We start from the raw sequence: 22,036 nt of genomic DNA, 5'->3' as shown, positions 1-22,036 counted from the left end.
GAGTGGACCTGAATGGACGCAGGCAGGGCAGAGGGGCACAGGGTGGAGAGGGAGGACCCAGGCCTCGGTGCTCACAGGCAGCAGTGCACCCACAGGAGGTGGGTAGGAGATGACCCTGCCCGCGGTCCCCGGGGTCTACACCCACTGGTCACAGGCCTTGCTCCCTTCAACCATCCTTTTGTTCTCTTGTTAAATGTGGGGCTGTCCCCCGGAGGGCGGAAAGCCAGCAGAGGCCCTGGCCCGGGGCTGCCTTCTGTAGGAGGTGCCGCAGGTGCAGGTGGCCTGGTGGCTGTGAGGTCCCGCAGGTACTGCTGGCCCTGCTCTCGTGGCTTGTCTGTCCCTCGGGAGCTGCCCATCTGTGGCCCGGCCGCCCACCTAGTGTGTTCTTGTCCCCCTTTTGCCTCGTCCCCTCTGCCCCCTTCTGTGTCCAGGAGGCTCTTGGGTTATTTGCAGTGATGAAATCACTTACAGGGGCTTCTGCTGGGTTTGTCTCCAGAAACAGGGTGGAGTTAGTGTTTTCACCCAAGAGCCCCCAGCACTAATCCAGAAGCTTCCTGTGACTGCGTGGTCTCACTGGTATTTCAAACAACTGGATGGTCAAATTCCCGCATCACGCTGCTGGGCTTGGCTCGCCTCCCCTGGCCCAGCAGACGTCATCCTGTCCTCAGGGCACCAAGGCCTGTGGGGCGTTGGGGCCGGGGAGGGTGAGAGCCAGACTCGCCCCGTCCATCTGCAGCACTGGCCTGGAGCCGCCTCTGGTCTGCATGTTAGGCCCTGAGACCTGCCCAGACCCCCGAGGCCCGCAGCTGGATGCAGGCTGGCCTTTGAGCCCCATGTCTGCAGGCCACTCCCCTGGTGGGCACCCACCACCCACAGTAAGGTAGCGTGGGAACACATTCCGGCCCCTTTTAGGCCCCTCTTGGGCCTATAAACCTAGGCCAGGCATTGGCAAAGCATAGCTTCCTGTTGAAATCCTCACCTTAGAGACTTGTGGCCATGCGGCGCTACCTTCCTGCACCCCTGCCACCACGTGTCCTGGAGTGGCCTTGGGCTGCACTTGGCTGGCCTGGCTGTAGCTTCTCCAGAGGGGCTGGCTCGGTCACGGCGTAGTTGAGCCGAATCAGCAAAGGACTTGGCCTGCCCGCGGCTTGGGTACAAAGCAGGCTGCTCTTGGGGTTGGAACAGAGGAGGCCGTCAGGCGTCACACCTGCAGACACGGGTGAGCGGGCTCCAGCACTGCCCCTGGTGAGCGTGGCTGGGTGGTCTCGAGCCAGCACGGCTGTCTGACCCCAGCCCAGACACACAGGTCAGGACAGCGGGGTTCCCGCTGGTGCACCTGCGGCATGTGAAGCAGCCGGTTCTCTGAGCATGGGTTCCATCCACTGGGTCCTGGGAAAGCCGCAGGGCCAGGTCTCACGTGGCCCCAGACCCGGTTGTTGCACCCGGGATTCAGGCAAGGGTGAGGGCTGTGCGTGTTCTGTAGGCCGCAGGCCCGTCCCTGGCTGTGAGGGGTCAGGCCGCCCAGTGTCCCTGCGGCCAGCAGTGGGCGGGGGATGGGTGCGTCTGGTCTCCACGTCTGTGAAGCTTCCTTTCTCCGTGGAGCCCCTGCTTTGGCTGGGCCGCCCGAGGCGCTGCCTGATCTCAAGGTGCACGTCTGTGGCATTGCGGGTCCTGGTCAGTGTGACATCCAGCTGCATGTTGGGGTCAGCCCCTGTGCCGTATCCTCGCATCGAGAGCAGGGACCGGGCTCTCAGGGTGGGTCAGGATGTGCTCCCTGGGGGCTGGGCAGTTTGTGCTCACTACTAGACCCCCGAACCCTCATCCCGAGTCCCTGACCAGTGTGTGACCCATGTGCGTGCCCTCAGGGCTCTGTCAGGCGCTGGCCGCTGTCCCTGGTTGTCCTGCCTCTCAGGAAGAGCTGCGCAGCATTTTTGGGAGAACCACGTGGGGAGAATTTGGGAGAATTGCATGCCAGTTCCTGGGACGCTGCCTGCAGGGGCGGGCAGGGACTGGTGGGGTGGACGGCAGGTGCATGCGCAGACCTGGGGTAGCCCCCACCTTGGGGCATCATCCGTGCAGGGTCTGCGTCCCAGGGCCCCTCCCCCTGGCGGCCTCGTCAGAAGTCCACTCTCCCTGCCCAATCATGGAGGCCCAGGAAGCTGTTGGCAACATAAGATAGGACTGGCCGCAGACCCGCTCCCAGGGCCCTCCTCTCCCCATGCACAGTGCCCCCAGCCTCCTGGTTTGTGGACACTGGTGTCGTCTGGGTGGGGCCAGCGCTCTTTGGGGGCTCCTGAGTATGTGGAGGTGACGCTGGGGCTGGACCTGGAGGGTAACCCTCTCGCTGCGTCTGTGTCCCGGCTCCGTCCCCGCTGGTCACTACCATGCTGTGGCAGGGCCCTGGTTCCAGGTAGGTCCCAGCCTGGCAACCACGGGCACGGGTCAAGGATGCGGTGAGAAGCTTCGCCTTCGTGGGACTTATGGAGTCTTGAGTTCCAGTCGACCCTCAGTGGTATTTTAACGTGTCTCTTGTGTTTAATTTTTAGTCAGACTTTGATCCCAGCGCAGGCTTCGGCGGTCGCCGTGGATCAGGAGCCTAAAAGCTTTGGTTCGAGACAATAAGAGACGTGGGATGAGGATCCAGTGACAGGACGCAGTTCTGCCCGGGGATTCTGAAGATAAAACGCTGTGAAAGTGGAATTCATGGTCGTGCAAGCCGAGCCCCTGTTCAGAGATGTCAGGTCGGTGGGGCTCCTGGAGCGTGAGGCTGACGCCGCTGCGCAGAGGAGCTGCCGCGGGCGGTGTGCGGTCGCACTGTCTGTGCCGTCCAGGATGGCCACGCGCCTTAGGAGGGCGTGTGCGGTGGGCTAAGACGGCGACGCGCCCTGCGGAAGCGTTTCCCTGCATTCCTGGGATGGTGGCCTGGGGCCCAGTGGTCAGTGGCGGAGTGGGGTGCAGGCCTCAGTCAGGCCTCACCTTTGCTGCTGTGGTTTGTTTGTTGAGAGGTGTCCTGAGGGAGGTGGGTGCTCGGCCAGGCCCCGCGTGCAGCAGAGCGAGGGTGGGTCCTCAGGGGTCCCAGATGGAGATCTGAAGTCCCAGCCACCCACCCAGCCAGAGAGCGGGCGGGCCGGGCCACAGGCGGGCGTTGGTGTGTTCTGGTCGCTCCGCCTGTGAACGCAGTGCTGGGTTAGGACGTTGCTGCCGAGATGGAGGCCTGTTTTGGCATTGGCCGCGTGGGTGGAGGCCCAGCGCGCTCTGGGCAAGGGTGGGTCATCGGTCAGTCGGGAGGGCCCTGGGCCTGCGTCGCGGCAGGCCTGCGGGTGGCGTTTTCTCATCTGCTCCTCGCCAAGTCTCAGTGTTCTCTCCGTCGAGAGATCCCCAGCCGCGGTGCCCGGCCTAGCGGGCGTCAGGTCCTGCCTGGGGTGGTGGTTTCAGCCTGTGCTCTGCAGCCTGCTGTACAGCCCGAGCAATCACCGAGGACCCCGAGAGCTTGGTTCACGTGGGGTGTTACGACGGACGTGTGTGTTAGAAGTTAAAGCTGAGGAATGCTGAAAGTGGACATTGATAACTTCACTTAAAAAGAGCAACGGTAAACTCCTCCACGCTGAAGTCAGTGACCTTCCCAAGTGAAAGTCACTCTTCTCCGAGTGAAGCTGGAGAGACGAGGGGCACTGTCTGCACGGCTCTTTGCGGTCTGGTGTGACAGCACATCTCTGCCGGGCACCCGGGGCCTGTGTGTTGCACTGTGGGTGGGACGGCCGGCCTGGAAACACACTGCCTGTTCGCTGGCTCTGGCCTTGTGGAGCCGTCGCCAAGAGCCACGGGCCTGGGGTGGGTCCTTGCTGTTCACGAAGGTGGCGGGTGAGCGGCACGCCCGCGGGAGCGGTGGCCGCTGACGGGCACCTTCCAGGTCCTCGTCCTGTGCCTTGTGCTGCCCCCGTGCTGGCCGGGACTATCCTAGGGGCTGCATGGTCGCTCCCCTGGCAGGTCTTTGTGAGGCTGTGGGCTGGACAGGCTGACGACGTCTAGCACGGCCCCGGGCGGCCCCTGGCAGCTGCCGTTCTGTGTGTCGCCTGTGAAGCCCTCACTCTCCTCGGCCCAGAGTGAGGAGCGGCTGTCTCGCTGTGGAAGGAGTCGGTTCTCGTGGTTGTGCATCATTTCGTTCGGGGAAGGGTAGGGTCGGCCATGTCCCACGCTGTGACTCCTCCGCCTCCACATGGCTTCTCGCCCTTCAGTCTACAAATGGGAACGATGCCGGGCACCGGCACATGGTCGTGTTGGGTTTCTGGGCAGCCACGGGCAGAAAAGACACACCGGGGAGCGTTCCCGGGGCCCGTTACCTTAGGATCTGTGTGTCCAGTGTCACATGGTGAAGACCCTGCTGCTGGGACACAGCACAGGGGCCCCCGTCCTCCCCTCCTCACAGGGCTGCCCGGGGTCTCCGCGCGTCTGCGGCCCTGCACCCTGTGGGGGATGGTGACGGTCACCACCGGTCAGTGTCCACTCAGGTGCCAGTGAGCTGAGCGAACACCGGTTTGTTTTTCCCACTGATGTTTAACTTACTCTTAACAAAGATCCTGGCGACTGGACACTCAGAGTAGAAGGTTCTCGGGTGGCTGTGTGGCCCTGGGTGGCAGGCGACAGGTGTGGCGAGGTCTGAGCTGGGGCCCAAGCGTCCTCAGGGTGCTGAGCGTCCGCTCCTGTTGTTGCAGGCGTCCGACCCCCGATCATGAACGGGCCCATGCACCCCCGGCCCCTGGTGGCGCTGCTCGACGGCCGGGACTGCACGGTGGAGATGCCCATCCTGAAGGACGTGGCCACCGTGGCCTTCTGTGATGCGCAGTCCACACAGGAGATCCACGAGAAGGTAACACCGTGCAGGGGCGCCTGTGGGGGTGGGGAGGGTGGGTGGATCCTTCAAGCCGCCCAAGTGGGCGACAGCACTGAGGCACACTCCTCAGCGGCTCCCGCCCCCCCCAAGGCAAGAGCGGCTGCTGTCATTGTTACCTGGCCCTGTCAGAAGGCAGACAGGATTTACTCTGGCTTCTCGCATCGTCTCCATTGTAACCAGTTTTCTTCCAGAAAGTGGATCCTGCGGGCGTGGATACAGTGGACGGCATTAGAGGCCAGCAGGCCATGTCCTCCTGGTCCCCAGTCAGCAGGGGCAGCCTCAGCACTCCCCCGTGGTGCCCAGAGCTGGCGTGCCAGCGGTTTGCTGGTAACTAGCTTTGGGGCAACTTGCACGATTCGTGTCCTCAGGTGCCCAGATCCCCGCAATGTGAAATACATTAATCTCGTTTCTGTTTGTAGTCACGGCCAAGTAAGTACTCCCACTGAGACAGCTGGAGGAGCTGGATGGAGGTTTAAAAAACTTAAAAGCACCCAAGAGCTAACATGATCCAGAGAGGCCCAGAGTCTGCAGGGAGGGACAGGCCTTGCCAGTGTGGATCCAGGGTGTCTGCTGAGGTGCTGAGGCGGCTTTTGGCAGCCTGTGGGCCTGCCCTGCTCTGGGTTGAGACCCTGGAGAAAGGATGAAAGAAGAAAGGAACCAAACGCGCCCTCACACAGGCCGCCATCCAGCCCGATGGCATCTGCATCGAGGCTTGAACTTGTGGTATAGGCGTCCGCACTGCCGTGCCCCAGCACCTCACATAAACAGTGGGACGGTCCTCCTGGGAGGCAGGTACCACCAGCCTGGGTCTCCAGTTATCGCTCTGAATCATTTCCTAGTACAGCGTCCATCACACAATCAGGATAACCAGGCGGGAGCAGAGATGAGAACTGTGAGCAAAAGCCAGCAGAAGCGGACGATGGAGGCCGAGCCCCAGAGCTGGGTAGACGGCTCTGCCACGCCAGAGAGAAAACCGTGCTTGGAAATTGGAGGGGGAGCTGATAACTATAGAAAGAGGCAGAGCAGATTTGGGGGAAGAGTTGAGAAGATCTAGAGCTGAAAAATAGCCAAGCTGAGGGTAAGACCTCACTGGGCAGACGTAGCACCGGTCAGGGTCAGGGCGGGAAGGGGGCCGGACGCAGCGAGGCAGGAGGGCACGGGCGCAGGGTGAGGAGCCACGGTGGACGTTCACATCTTCTCACTGCACCCTGGGCCAGGGAGGGGATGGGCCAGAGGCACCGATGAGCTCACGGCTGACGGTTTCCCAAACTGTCAAAAGATGGCCGCCGACGTGAGAAAGCAAGCCAGTCGCGGAGCGCACGCGGGACGGCCCCTCTGGAGAACACCCGTGTTTTCTCAAAGCTGAGCACACGCTTGTAATACCCCTGCGGTCACACTCCTGGTGTTTATTCCAGAGAAACGAAATGTACATCCACACAAACACCTGTGTGTGAGTGTGCCCAGCAGCTGTAATCCTGATAGCTGGAACCTGAAACTCCAGGGGGCCTTCTCCCCGGCACGTGTCTGCCGTGGTGTCCTCCTCAGCTGTAACGGGGAGCAAAGGAGCTGTTACATGCGACACGCTGGATGGAGCTCTGGGACGAGAAAAGCGAATTTCTCAGGGGTGCACGCTGTGTGATTCTGTTCATTCTTCAGTGACGGAGACAGGCTTGACCAGGGCTCTGGTGCGGAGGCACGTGAGTGAAGAGCCAACACGAAGGTGTTTCTGTGGAGCTGGGCACTCTGTGTCCTGTGTCCTGTTGTGGTGGTCGCCACTTGAGTCGACATGTGATGAGATTACAGAGAGCTGCACAAACGTGCACACCATTAGTGTGCAGGGAAAAGACGGAGAAGTGACTGAGGTGGACAGACTCCTGGTCACGCACGGGATCGCCACTGCGGGAGCCAGGCTAGGGTCACGGAGCGCTCTACTATTCCGGCAACTTCTTGTGAATCTGAAGCTATTTCAAACTCAAAAGATATTTTTTAAAAAAACCCATACGTGAAATGAAACAGAGACATACAGATAGAAATTTTTAAAAGCCAAAAACAATATTAAAACAAGTTTTCCCAGTAAATTTGAAAACTAAGGCAAAACAGATGTTTTCTTCTAAAACTGTAATTTATCAAAACTACCTCAACAAGTTAATATAAGACCCAAATTAGCAAGTTAATAGACACCCTGGGGAGAGGCAGGGATAGGGCCCTCAGTGAGATGGCAGACTCTGCCGCCACCGCAGACAGACAGACTCCAACCTCACAGGAAGCCACAGCCAAGGCCTGATGCACAGCCACGTCGTCAGAGAAGAACAGGTAAGTGCACAGCACCGCCCGAGGGACGGCCTGGTGCTCTGGCTGGAAGAGAGCACTGGGGCCTGCATCGTAGCGTCCTCCACCTCCGATGGAGCGTCGAGCAGCAGCGAGAAAGGGGTCGTCAGAGAACCAGGACCTTGGAAATTAAACACGAGTGAAAAGTGCACATTTTAATAGGACGCATGGAAGACACAGTCAAGGGAAGCCCAGAAGAAAGACGAAAGCAACGAGCAAGAGGGAGAGAGGCACAGACCCCCAGGAGCTCTGTGCCTGGCCTGCTGCAGCCCTCTGGAATTTCCTGTTTCCCAGTGGACACAAGTCCTGAACAAGCACTTCCTTTCCCAAGCTTTGCTCCCAGGTGTGGTCAAGCGACTGAGTCCACCCAGGGAGAGGTAAGTGGGCTTCGTGTGCAGGGTTGCCCTCCCTCTTTCTGCTGGCTGGAAACCAGATGTGACGGCTGGAGCCTGGGCAGCCCCGTGGACCGTGAGGAGAGGCTGTGTGCTGGGAAGGGTGGAGCAGCAAGTCAGGAGCCTGGGGCCGTGGTGGCCGTGGCCCTGACACAGGCCCCTGGACCCCTGCAGGCCTGGGGGGAGGGATAACAGCCTGTCCCAGAGGGCGCTGAGGATCAGGGCTTCCTGCCTCCTCACAGCTAGTGGGTGCCGGCTGTCCGTGCTTTGTGGGAGGAGAGACAGGGTGTGATCGCCATGCAGTGGAGGGAGCGTCCAGAGCCGCAGGGAGGCTCCAGCTCTCCTGCACACACCCAGGATGAGCGTCACTGCCGTTCACTTCGGATCTCACCAAGGCTGGGGAGGGGGAGCTACCTGCAAGGAGACGGGAACCTGACCCGCCCCACGCTGGGCACGTTAAAGCGTCCACCGAGAACGGTTTTCAGCCAGAGCCGCCCCTCGGAGCGAGCTGCTGGTCCAGTGTCAGAGGCCGTTCTTCTCAGCCATGGTCTCCGCGAGCCCCCTAAGGACGGACATGTGTGAAACGGGCAGCCGTGGAAAAGGAAGACCTGGGAACCTCAAAACGGTGCTTCCATTGAGGGGGCCGGGGTGCAGCAGGTGCCGGGAGTCCCCGAGGGGCATTTTTGGGAAAAGGGGGATCCCGTCATGGTGTGAGGATGAGGGAGTAATTTGGGGATGTGCTTGAGGAAGGGTTGCAAGCGTACAAGGAGAGCATCTCCAGGCCCTGGCGGGGGCCTGGCAGGAGTGAAGCTCCCCGTCCCAGGAGGGAGGTGCTGGGGCCGAGTGAGAAGTGAAATATAAATCCCGGAAAAATACAGAAACAGGCTTTGCAGTGAGTGGCGGGGTGGCGGAGCGACCCTGAAACAGCCCCTGCCCGGGGGCTCGAGGACACGGGAAGTGGCTGTCAATCTGTGCGCCCCTGGGGACACTGGGCGGCCCATGGTACCCACACACGTGGTCATCAAAATGTAGGTGGTGTGTCTGGAGGGGGTGCGTCCACTGTGCTGAGGTGAGGACAGAACAGAAGCAGTCAGTTCTGCAGAACGCGGGGCTGTGTGAAGGGGACGTCATTGGGAAGAGGCCGTCAAACAGCCACAACAGAGCAAAGCGTGGAGACCCTCGAGGGTGGCTGGGTGTCCAGCGGGATGCGGGCGGGGCATAGGTGTTTGGGCAAAAACCGAGTGCCTGCCAGCAAGCAGGTGCCACGGCCCCCCCTCTGGCGCTCAGGGCATCATGGTACAGCCATGCTGCAGTGGCTGCACTGCCAGAACACTGAGGGAGGCCTGGGTGTGAGGCGGCACCCGCGCATGCTCGTGGGGTCGACATGCCACTGCCGATTTTGATGGCACTTTGGCACTTCTGTGACCCGCAGCATGCGGTCTTCAGCCCGGTGTCCCACTCGGGCTGCATGCGGCTGTTTGTCGTAGAGAAATACCCGGAACAATATAGAAGTGTGTTGGTGGCACTCTGTCACCGCTGTGCCTCTCTGAGCAGCAGTTCTACAGAATAGGCCATGCCTGTGCGTGGGGACCTGAAGAGATGAGTAGAATGTAGAGAAGACGCTGAAAGCTCATGGGCCGGCACAGCGTGTGTGATTGCGCGGAGGAGGCACAGCAGCCCCGTCAGGGATGGAGAGCGTGGGAGGCCCGGGCCGGTGCCCACCAGCATGCACCTTCCTGCCCAGACAAACCGTGGCCTTACTTTGGGGTGGTGCCCGGTGAATACCCCTCAGGCCCTGCTGCCACCAAGAGCGCCCAGGGACCTGTGCTCCCCCAGTCTGGAGTCAAGGACACCGAGTTCGGTCACTAGCCCTGCCACACAGCTGGTGGAAGGTGATGGGAGTGGACGTCTGCTAGGGTGGCTTCTGGGAGGCTGCTGGTTCCCAACCTAAGGGGACAGACTTGGCCTGGGGCTTCCTGCAGAGTTCCTCCCTGGGAGGTTGTTGTGATAGCCGGGAGTGTCACAGCCACTTGGCCACCATAAAAGGGAACATGAGGAACCTGCAAGGGGAGTGGACCTGGAGGCTGGATGCAGCAGCTGCGGTGGCCCTGGCCTGCGGACTTGGGACAGAGCTGCTGCTGCAGTGGGCTTTCATCCCGCAGCTGAGCACAGGCCTCCCTGGTGTAGGTTGGGGGGTGGTCTCTGAGTAGTGTTCAAATTCCTGTTTTGAGAACACTTCAGCTAGTACTGTGTGACTAAAAATATGCTCGGTAGAAAAAGAAGTAGGACATGAAAAAAATAATGTACCAAGGAACACATGTGGGCAAGTCACACTCAGAAATGCAAATTAAAGCTAAAATAGTGGATTCCACTTTGCATCCATCACATGTAGCATTTTAAACTCCTGAGTGCCGAGTGTTGCTCGGTCGGTGATGGTGGGTGAACCACACCTCTGGGTGCAGCTGGCAGCAGTACCCAGAGCCTTAAAGCAAGTTCTCCAGGTGACCCACTGGTTTCTCCTTCTAAGAACTCATCTCAAGGAGATAGACAAGTACATGGGTTTTATTGCAGCACAGCCAGTATTAGCAGCAACCCAAACGCCCCCACAGTAGGGAAGTTCAGACAAATTGTGGACCATCCATCTTGGCGCGTAGCATGAGACAACTGAAAATCGAGACTGAAGACCGTTCACTGCCCTGGTTAAATGCTCAGAATAGAAAGCCTGCTGTCACATGCCCACACGAGCCTGTGCTGTGAGGGTCTGTCCAGGACCCAGACTCACCCTGCATGCCTCTCCCTCCACGATGTATCTGTCCCAAGTCCGGGGTTGCTGCTCCTAACACTTGCTCAGGGACGTCTGTCTTTCCATTTCTAGTGCACGGCCGTGCCTGCCCCCAGCGGGCACCAACCAATCTGTCTAGACACAACTAGCTCCCATAGCACCCTGCCTCAGCTGCCGCAGGGGGTCCCTCCTTGCTGGCTCTTGTGGCCACCCCATCTGCAGTCCACACAGCACAGGGCCGCCAGAGGGGTCTTCCTGGTGTCCCACCAGCTGACCCCACCCCCCACCCCCCGTGGCTCTTGCGGCCTCCACCGCCTGTGCATCTCCACTTCCTGTCCACTCTCCCCGTGTGCTCCTGGTTAAAGCCTCCCTCTCAGGGGTCTGGCTGCTACTCTGCTGTCACACACAGGTCCTCGCCCCATCCACACCAGGTCCAGTCGAGTCAAGGCACCAGAGGTCTGTGTCCTTTTGCGGCCTGGATGCCTTCCCAGGAGGCCAGGGACAGCCCTCGGGACGTGGGCAGGGTCAGCTTAAAAAGCACATTCACCTGTTCTTTTATCCTCAGAAACAGTTAATTGGGAGTAGTGAAAAGAATTGCAACTCAGGATGTGCGTGCTCTGGAACCATAGGCAAACCCCGAGAACAGGAGGAAGCTGCTTTTATAGAGAAAAGGAGGAGGCGGGGGCTGCTCTAAAGGAAAGTCCACTGGGGGAGAGTGACAGTTCAGGGCGGCAAAGCCTTCTCATTGGCCGGGCTGTTGCCTTTGGGGAGAGGAATCTTCCTTCAGTAGGGAAGCGGTTGTCTTTCCTGTTTGGCGTAACTGACATGCTGTGGGCCTCCCCTGGCCAGTCTGGTTGGGGGTCTCCCTCATTTCACAGCAGCCACTCAGCCCTCACTCAGGCTCCGCCCAGCAGCTCCCCTGCCTCCAGGAGCGCAGATTCCCGGGATCTAGCCTGTGCCTGCAGGACTGGGCCCAGGCCCCTCTGCCTGCTGCTCCGCGGCCCGGCCCGGCCCTGTCTGTGTGGTTCCCCATAGCTGCGTCTTCCTGGCCATGCTGGCCTCGGAGGGATGTGTCTGTCTCCTGGGCAGCCCTGTGTCTGGCTAGGACGGACGTACAGTCATTGTGGAAGGGGCCAGACGGGCAGCTGGCAGTCTCCCTCTGGTGTTGCGTCTACACATGGACCACCCGCTCTACTCCCCTCGCCCACAGGCTCGGAGTCCAGGCTTCTCCCTCCAGCCATCTGTGCACCGCCGTCCTCGCCGCCCTCCGCGGGGGGACCCAGGGTCACACAGAAAGCCCCGTCTGCAGGTCAGGGTGGCACACACAGCAGCCACTGCAGGTCCCCGAATGTGAGTGGCCCACTGTTGTGACCCCCAACCATGCCATGCCATGAACCACTCGTGTGTCTGGAGCGTAGAGCCTTCCCGCGGAGGCCCCAGCCCTGCGGTCCCCTGCCCGTGGGCCCAGAGATGGGACATTGTGGGTCTTCGGCCCGGGTCTGTGCATCCCGCGCGGCCCCTGGTAGCCCGGGGCGGAGTGGGGGTGGGCCGCTCACGGCCCTGCTCCCGCCCTCCTCACCCCGCGCCAAGTCCCCACTGAGCCGGGTGGGGCCATGCGCGTGCGTAGGGGCCGCTCCGCGTGGACGTGGGGCCGTCCGCGGAGCTCTGCCCATGGGGCGGTGCATGCCCCCACCCGGCGGTTTTAAAAGGGGCAGCGCGTGCGTCCGTGTCACCCAAATTCTCGGAAGACGTGGGCCCAGGCCTGCCTGCGTGGGCTTCTCGTGGGGCCACCTTATAGGCCCCGCCGAAACACGGGGACGACGCCCGGGTAGGCGTCCGGGGCTGTCCTGGAGACCCACGGCCACCTCCGCGGGAGACTCGTGCCGGCCGCAGCTGCCTTGCGCGCCGAGCGTGCAGGAGGACGGCCCACGGCCACACTCCCGAGAGGCGCAGAGGCCAGCCCCTCGGGCATTCGCGGGGGCCCCAGATGGCGAGGCCGCCCGAGCGCACGTGGGGCGCGGACCTTGCAGGGGGACCGCGCTGCCGCCCGGCGCGTTCCCGCCTCTGCGCTCCCTCCGCGTGTGAGGCCGAGCGCGGCCCCCTCCCGGGGTTTGCTCGTCGTGGGCTCAGCGTGTGAGTCTACTCCGCGTGGCTGTGGCGTGTCGTAGCGTCGCCCTTGTTCTGGCAGCGGTTTGTCAAAGTGGCCCCGCCGCTTCTCACCGCGCAGGCAGGGTCCCTCTCAGCGTCGGGTGGCGCGGAGGTGAGCCCCCTCCCACCTCCGTGCGTCCTCGGTTTCCTTGAGGAGTCTGAGTGAGTCCCACTCCAGTCCCCTGAGCCGTCCTGAGGGGGAGGGGGGCCTCCGCCCCGAGAAGGGCCGCCGCGCAGCGCGCACGTGAGAAGAGGCCGTTAGGAAGCCGCAGGACGCTGGGGGGTGCCGCAGCCGGGGGTGGACTTGGGGGGAAGGCCCGCATGGCCTCTCGGTGCTGCCCGGGCCTGGTCGACCCCGTGGTGCGCTCCCTGCCTGCAGGTGCTGAACGAGGCGGTGGGCGCGCTCATGTACCACACCATCACGCTGACGCGGGAGGACCTGGAGAAGTTCAAGGCACTCCGGATAATTGTGCGGATCGGCAGCGGCTTCGACAACATCGACATCAAGTCGGCCGGGGATTTAGGTAGGATGCTTCTGGATTCTTCTCTCCTCTGCAGCTTCCTGCCGCATTTCCTTGGTGTGATTTCCTTAGCTTTGTCTTCTCAGTTGGTTTAACGTCGCGAGTGACAGGCTCCTGCTACAGCCTCTGGTTTGGTCGAAGGGGACCTGTGAGCTGGCGCCGGTGGGGCCCCACGCTGGTTCCCCTGCAGGGCAGGAGCGAGGTCCAGGCAGCTTTCCTGAGGAAGCCGGGACAGCCCTCGCTGTCCTCTGTCCCGGGGGCAGCGTGCGTTCTGCACTCCTCTCCTTCACTGGCAGCGGGCGCCCCCTCTGGGGCCGAAGGGAAGGCGAGTCCGCCTGCAGGTGGCCAGGCATCCCTGTCGGGGCTTCACAGATCCCCACCCATAAGATGCAGTGGGGAAGGCGGTTTATGCTGTGATTTAAGATACACTCAAGTGTACACGTGTATGTGTGTGTGCACTACTTGTGAACACACACGGTTGTACACACGTGTGATTTGCACAGTTAGAGACACACTTAACCAATGCTCACCCATACCAAGTTGGGTACAGTCCCCTATTTTCTGTGCCGTCCTGTCCTGTCTTTTCCCCTTCTCGTGCTGGTCACGGCTGGAGAAGGGGAGTTGAGGCCGAGCAGGGCTTCTCATCTAGGACGCTGCTTCAGGAACGACAGTCACAAAGTCTGGTGTTTGACGTCACAGTCTTGGGTTCACTCTGCTCCTGTGCAAGCCTCTCATACCCACCACCATCCCACTGGCACCTGTCCCTAGGGGCTGTGGGGGCTGGGAGGACGGGCCGCCCCAAAGCCGGGTGCCACTTGCCCTTGGGAGCCATGGGAGGCAGGAGGGGCGGTACCTATGTGGGTGTGGGTGGCTGTGGGGCCAGCTCCAGGTTCCAGCGTGACCGTGACCCCTTCCCAGGACGTCGTGTGGCAGGTGGTCCAGGCAGGGCAGAACCGGCCTTGGCGTCTGCCCAGGCAGCCTCTCCTCCTGTCCCCCACCCCATCTGCCTGGGCCCCCAGGTGGCTTTTCCACACAGCACAGGACGTGTAACCTGCGTTTGTTTCGTAGCCTCTCTTGGTGGCTCAGGGACGTGTCCTTTGGCGTTGCACAGGTGAAGTGCCAGGGTGGGCTCTGGTGACCACCACGTGTCTTGTGTCCTCAGGCATCGCTGTCTGCAACGTGCCGGCAGCATCCGTGGAGGAGACTGCCGACTCCACCATGTGCCACATCCTGAACCTGTACCGCAGGACCACCTGGTTGCACCAGGCACTGCGGGAGGGCACCCGGGTCCAGAGCGTCGAGCAGATCCGGGAAGTGGCCTCCGGAGCCGCCAGGATCCGCGGGGAGACCTTGGGCATCATCGGACTGGGTATGTTAGCTTCTGCCCTCGCCCCTCTGTGGCCTCGGCACACGACGAGGGCAGGGCTTGGCTTTGCTGTCAGATGGTGCCCCCGCCCAGGGATGGCATGGGGTGGAGGGCGTTCTGCCGTGGAGGCTGTGCTGGTCCTTCTGCCCCAGGAATACCAGGCGTGGGCCACACACACACGCAGACACCAAACAGGTGTCCACAGGGTCATGCAAACGCACAGCCACCGTCACTGACGCAGAGTCAGCCCACGCTTACGCAGTCACGCGTGCTCACCCCGCCCCCTGCCCCCATTGATGGCAGAGTGCATGTGGCCTTCAGACGAGCAGCCACCTGCTGGCCCCGAGCGCTGCCCCCCGTGGAGGAGGTTGTCCACTCTCTCTGCCATGCATTCGTGTATTCGTTTGTTCACTTGCTGGCTCTGCGGGCGGCTGTCCTGGGCCAGGCACCCTTCTGGGTCCAACACACAGCAGGGAGCAGGCCTGAGACCACCCCGGGCCCGGCCGGAAGCAGAGAGCAAGTCTGTGTGTGTGACCCCGGGGGTACAGACATGTTGGGAGGGGGCGGGGGAAGGGGCTTGGAGGTCTGGGGAAGCGGGGCGAGGGTGCGTGTGGAGGGAGGGGCCTGGGTGCGGGGCCGGGGCTCCTCTTCAGGCCACTCGGCACCGTCCAGCATCGTTTTTGTTGGTGGTCATCTCCACCCCAGAACACGGGCTCCCCCAAGAACTTCTGCCCCGTCCCCTGGGACGCCCCGGCGTGGACAGGGTCATGGCTCATTGCTGGTCCCTCACACTGCTTCCTGGACCTTCTCCCGGCAGCATGATCCCCCACTGACCTCCCCGCCCTCACCCCGTTGGTTCCACGGCAGAGGCACCACCTGTGTGGCGTTGGGGAAATTGGAGGGACATTTGGGGTTGTCTTGGTGACAGGGACATTGGTGCGTTAGTGCAAGAGGTTGGGGTTGTCCCTCGTGCAACATGACTCACTGTCCCACTGGATGTGTGCATGTGACACCAGAGCCCAGTAGTTCTGTGGGCGCTCCACCCCCAGCACCTGGGCCTGCCTTGCCCCTCCCCCTGCCCCCCTCCCCCAGCACCTGGGCCTGTCCCACGGCCCCCCTCTGTGCCCCTCCCCTGCCCGTCCCCCCACCCCAGCACCTGGGCCTACCCTGCCGCCTCCCTCTGTGCCCCTCCCCCTGCCCCTTCCCCCAGCCCCCTTCCCAGCTGGTCTTAGGGCAGGGACTGGTGCTTTACCTCAGGTCTGGCCCAGGTAGCTTGTTGAAGGGCGAGGAGGCAGCTGGGAGCTGGGTTTGCCTGGCCTTGTGGGTTTTGGGGCCACGTAACCTCTTCAAGTTATGTCGGTCAAGAGACTCAGTGGGGTGGTTTAAATGTGCCTCTGACCAGGTGGGCTGGGGGGCCCCAGGGTCTGCCTCCTGACCAGCACCAGGTGGCTGCTCTGGGGACTGCTGCACCTCCTTGGCCCCAGTCCCTCCTCTCTGCACCCTCTGGGGCCTCTTTACACGGGTGCTCCCTGCATCTGGGTACATAGTAGGGGTCACTGCCGTGGACAGACTGTCCAAAGCTGAACAGCGTGAGATGGTGGTCACTTGACTTGCTTGTGATGCTGTGGGTCAGCATTTTGGGTGGAATTGGCGGGACTGTTCTGCGCTGGCCTCCGCTCGGGTCACTCATGGGCCTAGTGGTCGCCTGGGGCCTTGCAGCCGTGCTCCTCGGGCGTTCGCCTTCCTCAGGCTTCCTCCTGTGGTGTCTCCGGGTCACAAGGGCATTCCGGCCTCTGCTTTCATTGTTGATGTCCTGTGCTCAGAGCAAGCCCCGGGGCTCCAGGAGGGTGGGGCCCTGGGGTGGTGGTGGTCTTCGGGGTGGACAGCCTGCACCACAGGCCCCTGAATCATTGGGGTTGAGGCCACGTCCTGCTGCCTCACATGGGTCTGAGGGTCAGCTGCGTCACCAGGTCTTGGCCCCCCATGGTTCTCTCAGCTCTGTCTCGACTCCCCAGCGGCTGCACTGTGGCCGGGTCAGAGCTCCCTCCCGTGGTCCTTGGTGAGGGCTCTGAGCCCCTTTGCCCTCTTTCAAGAGCAGAGGAGCATGGGTTCCACTCTTCAGGGCGCAGAGGCTCCTCTGACACCACAGCCCCCACCCCACTGCGCTGCCCCCGCGTGTGGTGTCCTCGGAGCTTCCTTCTGCACTCCCTGGGGTCATTTCCGGTCCCCGCCCCTGCTCTCTGCAGCCTGAGCCCGGCATGCATGGCGCTGCCTGCCCCGGTGCCCCCACCACTTGGTGTCTGGAAGCAGAAGCCTTGGGGCCAAGAGGGCCTCGCTGCCCGCCCAGGGGTGTGTCGTCCCCCCCCACCCCATGTCGCCACCGGGCCCCTCGCTGTGGTGACGCCTCTGTTTCTGTCCTGCCTACCAGGTCGCGTGGGGCAGGCGGTGGCGCTACGGGCCAAGGCGTTCGGCTTCAACGTGCTATTCTACGACCCCTACCTGTCGGACGGCACGGAGCGGGCGCTGGGGCTGCAGCGGGTCAGCACCCTGCAAGACCTGCTGTTCCACAGTGACTGTGTGACCCTGCACTGTGGCCTCAACGAGCACAACCATCACCTCATCAACGACTTCACCGTCAAGCAGGTGGGCCCACGAGCCTGTGCGGGTGGGGTGAGGGCCTTCCTCTGGCTGCTTTTGCCGGGGCTGTTTGGGGGTGGGGGGCATGGCTTCCCTCTCCCCGCCCCTGCGGCCTGAGCAGTGACCCTCGCGGGTGCCGTGAACACAGACAGCAGTTGATCGTCCTCTGGGCTCCCTCAGGGTGAGGGACCCACTGCGAAGGCAAACTGCTGACCTCTCGGTGCCAAATGCTTTTCAGGTCCTATTGCCTCACAAAGGGGACAGACCCAGTGGCCTGGGGGGTCTTGGGTTTGGAGGGTGCGTCCGCCCATGGTCGCGCTTTGGTGCCGTGTCGTCAGGTGGAGGTTTAAATCCACGGCTGGAGGTGTTTGTACCGTGGAGTCAGCCTGTGCCCACCTCGGCACGAGCTCTGCCAGCTGTGTCCTAAGCTGCCCTGGGTCGGGCAGGACCTTCCCGCTGGCTCCAGGCCTCGTGTGTGGCTGTGTGCACTGTGACTTTGTGTGTGTGTACATGTGCACAGGGGCACACACTTGGTTGTGGGCAAGTTTGTGTGTGTACGTGTATGAGGGTACAGCTTCATGTGTGTGCTGCTTTGCCCACTGCATGTGTGTGTGTGTGCACATGGTCACGTGTGCACATAATTAGGTGTGCACGTGGGTGTGTGCGGTGACGTGCACATGCACACGTTTACGTGTTTGTGTATGTGGGGGGCCCGCCCGCCATCTGCCCCAGGCCCCACAGCCCCGTAGCCCCGTAGCCCCGTGGAGGACAAGACTGGTGCCCACATGGCCCCTCCCTTTGTTCCTGTCGGGGTTTGGAGGGCAGGCATGGCCTGGGGGTGACCTAGGGGTGACCTGGACGGCTGCCTGTGCCCACGGCCGGGCGGGCTTAGTGGCGGTAATGTCAGAGTCACGAGCAGTCACACCTCAGAGCAGGGGCATCTCCAGGCCGACTCGGGCGGCCCTCAGCAACAACAGAGGGACAGACGAAGCCGTGCTGGAGCGAGGGGGTCAGCGCAGCCCCTTCGGAAACGGCTCCCGCTGGGCCACCTCGAGGACCACATCTCAGAGAGCGCCCTGAGGGCTCAGTCCATCACCCCAGGGCGTTTGGGATGTGTTTCGCTGTCCTGAACCCCCAGCTCTTGAGGCGAGGCCCTGCTTGGAGGAGGTTGGGTGCCACCTTCCCGAGTGACTGTGGGGTCAGGAGCCGGGCCGCAGGGCTGAGCGCTCGGACGCCACTTCCCAGGCGCCCCAGACCCTTTCCAGGCACCATGTGCAAAGTGGGGGCCGGGCTCGGAGCCCCCACGACCCGGCCCATGCCTTGCTGCCTGGGATGGGAGGAGGCCGGGCCATGTGTTGGTGCGTCCCCTCTGGCCAGCGGCCCTCGGCGGGGCGGAGGCCACCTGGGCCTGGAGCCCTTGGCTAGCCTGGGAAAGCCCGGATTGCTGCAGCACAGCCGCCCAGGGCTTCAGGAACAGGACCCGAGGGCCGCAGTGGGCCTGGGCTGGGCAGGGACCCGGGTACGGCGTCCCATGGCTGGCCTCTCCGCTCCCTGCCCAGCTGCTCCCTGGTCGGTGGGGCGGGTGAGGAGGCCCATTGATTGACTCTTGGCACTGTCACTGTGTCTTCCCAGATGAGACAAGGGGCCTTCCTGGTGAACACGGCCCGGGGCGGCCTGGTGGACGAGAAGGCCCTGGCCCAGGCGCTGAAGGAGGGGCGGATACGCGGTGCGGCCCTGGACGTGCACGAGTCGGAGCCCTTCAGGTGCCTCCCGACGTCGCCCTGGGCCATCCCCGAGATGGCGCCTCTCCCGGGCCGGGTGCTCGCGCAGGCTCACACCCCACAACGGCCAGTGTCAGGGGCTGGGCCTGATGGCTGCAGTGTCAGGGAGCAAGGCCTCAGTGCCAACACGCAGTCTCTGTGCTCCGGCCTCGGGCTCCTGAGGGCCCAAGGGCCAGACTGTTTCTGGACTTCACGTCCAGCCCACAATCCTGCTCCAGGCGGACCTCCCTCCCAGGGCCTGGCCAGGTCTCGGTGGGTGGCTACTGCCATGGGCCAGTCTGGCTCTGGGTTTCCTGTACGTGGTGGGGCTAGGGGGAGGCTCCAACCCGTGCTCCATGCCAAGCACCCAAGGGGCACTGTGTCGATGGGTTGCCCAGGTGTGTGAGGGGGCCGGCCCCTGTGTGGCCACGTCCAACGGCCCCGCAGCTGAGAAGCCCCTCTGGGCAGTAAGCCAGCCCCAGGTGGGTCTTCAGTCCTGGAGGACAGCAACTCCCAGAGCCAGGTCCCCCCAGTCTAGGCCCCTCCCCACTGCTGTCAGGGGCCCGTGGGCAGGATTGACCGTCCTGGTGGCCGCCCGGGTCTGACGGAGGGGTGGGGGTATGGCTCCGGACAGGGTCAGGCGCCCTTACCTGCTGTGCACCGTCTGCAGCTTCAGCCAGGGCCCCCTGAAGGATGCGCCCAACCTGATCTGCACCCCCCATGCGGCCTGGTACAGCGAGCAGGCGTCCATCGAGATGCGTGAGGAGGCGGCCCGTGAGATCCGGAGAGCCATCACAGGTGGGCCGGGGGGGGGTCCGGTGGACGGAGGGGCTCTTTTGGAGACGAGCGTCTGCCCGGTGGCCTTCCTCTGTCTGCACTCTTTTAGCCACAGCCGTCTCGTGCTGGACGGAGTCGGGGCTGAAACAGACCCACCGTGGCACAGACGTCCTGGCCGTAGCAGACCCCAGACTCGGAGGAAGTCAGCCCCCGGGTCTTGTGGCCAGGCCGTGCTGGTCCTCAGTCAAGCCTGTCCCCCGCTGGCTGTCACCAGTGGGCTTTCAGCACGTGTGTCATTTTTTGCTACCTGTTTAAAAAGGTGTGTCCTTGTAGGCCTGCTGGGCTGGGCCCTGTCGACTGCTCTCCGACATTGCCAGGCCAAGCAGACAGGGTGGGGGGTGCCTGTGAGCTGCGGGCACCTGCTTGGGGCTGGTCCCCGACCTGCAAAGGTGACCGTGCCAGACAGCTGGGACCGTCTGCAGCTTCAGCCAGGGCCCCCTGAAGGATGCGCCCAAGGGGCGTGCCTAAGGGGAGTGAGCCAGGAGGAGGGGCGAAGCCGCAGACCCCTGCAGCCTGAGCTCCGTGTCCTCGACTGAGCCGCATGCTCCTGGGATCCCCTTGGTGGCAGCTGTGTAACGTGGGTCCCGTCCTTCCTCTTTCCACTGCCTCTCCAGGCCGGATCCCAGACAGCCTGAAGAACTGCGTCAACAAGGACCACTTGACGGCTGCCACCCACTGGGCCAGCATGGACCCGGCCGTTGTGCACCCTGAGCTCAATGGGGCCGCCTACAGGTGAGCAGGGGCCAGAGGGGCAGCGGGCCCAGTGGACACAGATGGTCGGGGGGTAAGGGCCCAAGCAGGGCGGTCTTCAGGGCCTGGTGGACACAAGACCATCTGGGTGGAGGCCATGCTGGGGCAGGGGGTGGGGTGTGTGGGAGGGGGTCCTCCCCAGTGGGTGGCCTCCGGGAGTAGCCCCCTGCCCTGCACTGTTGGTGCTTTGGCCACAGAAGGGGCTTGGCCCAGGCTCACCTGGGTTCCTCCTCTCCCAGCAGGTACCCCCCAGGCGTGGTGGGCGTGGCCCCCAGCGGCATCCCGGCTGCCGTCGAAGGCATTGTCCCCAGCGCCATGTCCCTGTCCCATGGCCTGCCCCCCGTGTCCCACCCACCCCACGCCCCTTCTCCCGGCCAAACCGTCAAGCCCGAGGCAGATCGAGACCACGCGAGTGACCAGTTGTAGCCCGGGCAAGTTCTGCAGCCTTGGTCGGTGGGGCTGTGCCCTCGGACAGGCGGGTGCAGAGGTGGCCTGCAGGTGGCCACGCGCTCCAGAGACTGTCCAGGCTCTGGGTGGCCGAGAGGCGGCGCCCAGCCTCCCCGCGTTGACTGTAGTTGTCCCGTCCCGAAGGCCGGCTGCTGCCCTGTGTCCTTTGCGTCCTCGTTAAGCAAGAGAAGTTAGTAGTTAACCCTCTCATGAATGTCCGTGTCCGTGACCAGTCTCTAGAACATCACAAAGGATTTGTTTGCTTAGCTGTCAGCCGGAGAGCCGAGGGAGGCCCTCAGCAAGTCCGTGTCAGGTTATTTTTCCTTTTGTATGTTGGAACGGGCCTGGAATGAGGCAGTTGGCAAACTTCTCAGGACAATGAATCCTTCCTGTTTTTCTTTCTACGCCACACAGTGCATTGTTTTTTCTACCTGCTTGTCTTATTTTTAGAATAATTTAGAAAACAAAACAAAGGCTGTCTTTCCTAATTTTGGCATGAACCCCTGTGTTCCAAACGAAGACGGCGCCATGACGCGGCTCGAGACGAGGAGAGCGTGTGGCCCGTGGCGCCCCGGCTGTCGGCCTCTGTCAGGGGTGCGAGGGCGCAGCATCTGGCCGGCGCCGTCCGTCCTGCTGACGTGGTAGCTCGCGGTATCTTGGTTCAAATCATGTTTGTGACTGTCACCATTTGTATGAATTATTTTAAAGAAATAAAAGCCCCAGAAAGAGCCAGTGCACCTGGCGTCTGCTTGAGCAGCCTCGTCTCGCAGGGACATGGGAGGCTCTCAGCCCTGGCTCTAGTGCCCTTGAGGACGAGAGCAGGTAGCACCAGGGTCCTGGCCCGGAAGCTGCGTGCTCTGGGTGGTGGTGGGCAGTGCTAGGACGAGGGCCCACCCTTCTCTGCCTAGTGCCCCCTCCGCAGGCGGCCGAGACCTGGGGCATAGTGGACACCAAGGCCTCTGCAGGAGAAAACCGGGAGGAAGCTGCATGGCCGCGTGAAACGGTGGCCGTTCCTCGAGCAGCTCGAGGCAGAACCGGTGTGTCCATCAAACCACGGCTGCTCCCCTGGCAGCCCTGGCAGTGCCCTCCAGCAGAGTCCTGTGCACGTGGGGCCGCCTTGCTCCCTGTTCACAGCCCTCCCTGGCACTCAGAGCCCTCAGGATGCCACACCCCTCCC

At 62.6% G+C, this 22,036-nt stretch overlaps 1 protein-coding gene across 5 annotated transcripts in view; it reads left to right on the top strand.

Moving 5' to 3' along the window:
* The window catches only part of CTBP1 (C-terminal binding protein 1), a 29,516-nt gene extending 7,922 nt beyond the window's left edge, over positions 1-21,594 (top strand). For 2 of the 5 annotated variants that reach the window (XM_087434776.1, XM_014788809.2), the window contains exons 2-10: positions 2,547-2,741; positions 4,713-4,867; positions 12,921-13,065; positions 14,225-14,431; positions 16,857-17,071; positions 18,698-18,828; positions 19,496-19,623; positions 20,277-20,394; positions 20,652-21,594. In XM_087434776.1, coding sequence (XP_087290902.1) covers positions 2,735-2,741; positions 4,713-4,867; positions 12,921-13,065; positions 14,225-14,431; positions 16,857-17,071; positions 18,698-18,828; positions 19,496-19,623; positions 20,277-20,394; positions 20,652-20,838 — 1,293 coding nt within the window. In that variant the 5' untranslated portion in view covers positions 2,547-2,734 and the 3' untranslated portion in view covers positions 20,839-21,594. Of the gene's footprint in view, positions 1-2,546; positions 2,742-3,383; positions 3,590-4,712; positions 4,868-12,920; positions 13,066-14,224; positions 14,432-16,856; positions 17,072-18,697; positions 18,829-19,495; positions 19,624-20,276; positions 20,395-20,651 lie in introns of those variants that run through there. The other 3 variants (XM_087434777.1, XM_087434775.1, XM_087434774.1) reach the window with 3 other exon arrangements.
* Positions 21,595-22,036: the final 442 nt, after the last annotated feature.

This window comes from Ceratotherium simum, chromosome 8 (assembly GCF_057802395.1).
Source record: "Ceratotherium simum simum isolate JZ-2026a chromosome 8, ASM5780239v1, whole genome shotgun sequence".
Classification (NCBI taxonomy): domain Eukaryota; kingdom Metazoa; phylum Chordata; class Mammalia; order Perissodactyla; family Rhinocerotidae; genus Ceratotherium; species Ceratotherium simum.
The sequence above is the reverse complement of the archived record's forward strand: the minus strand, read 5'-3'. Positions and strand labels throughout refer to the sequence as shown.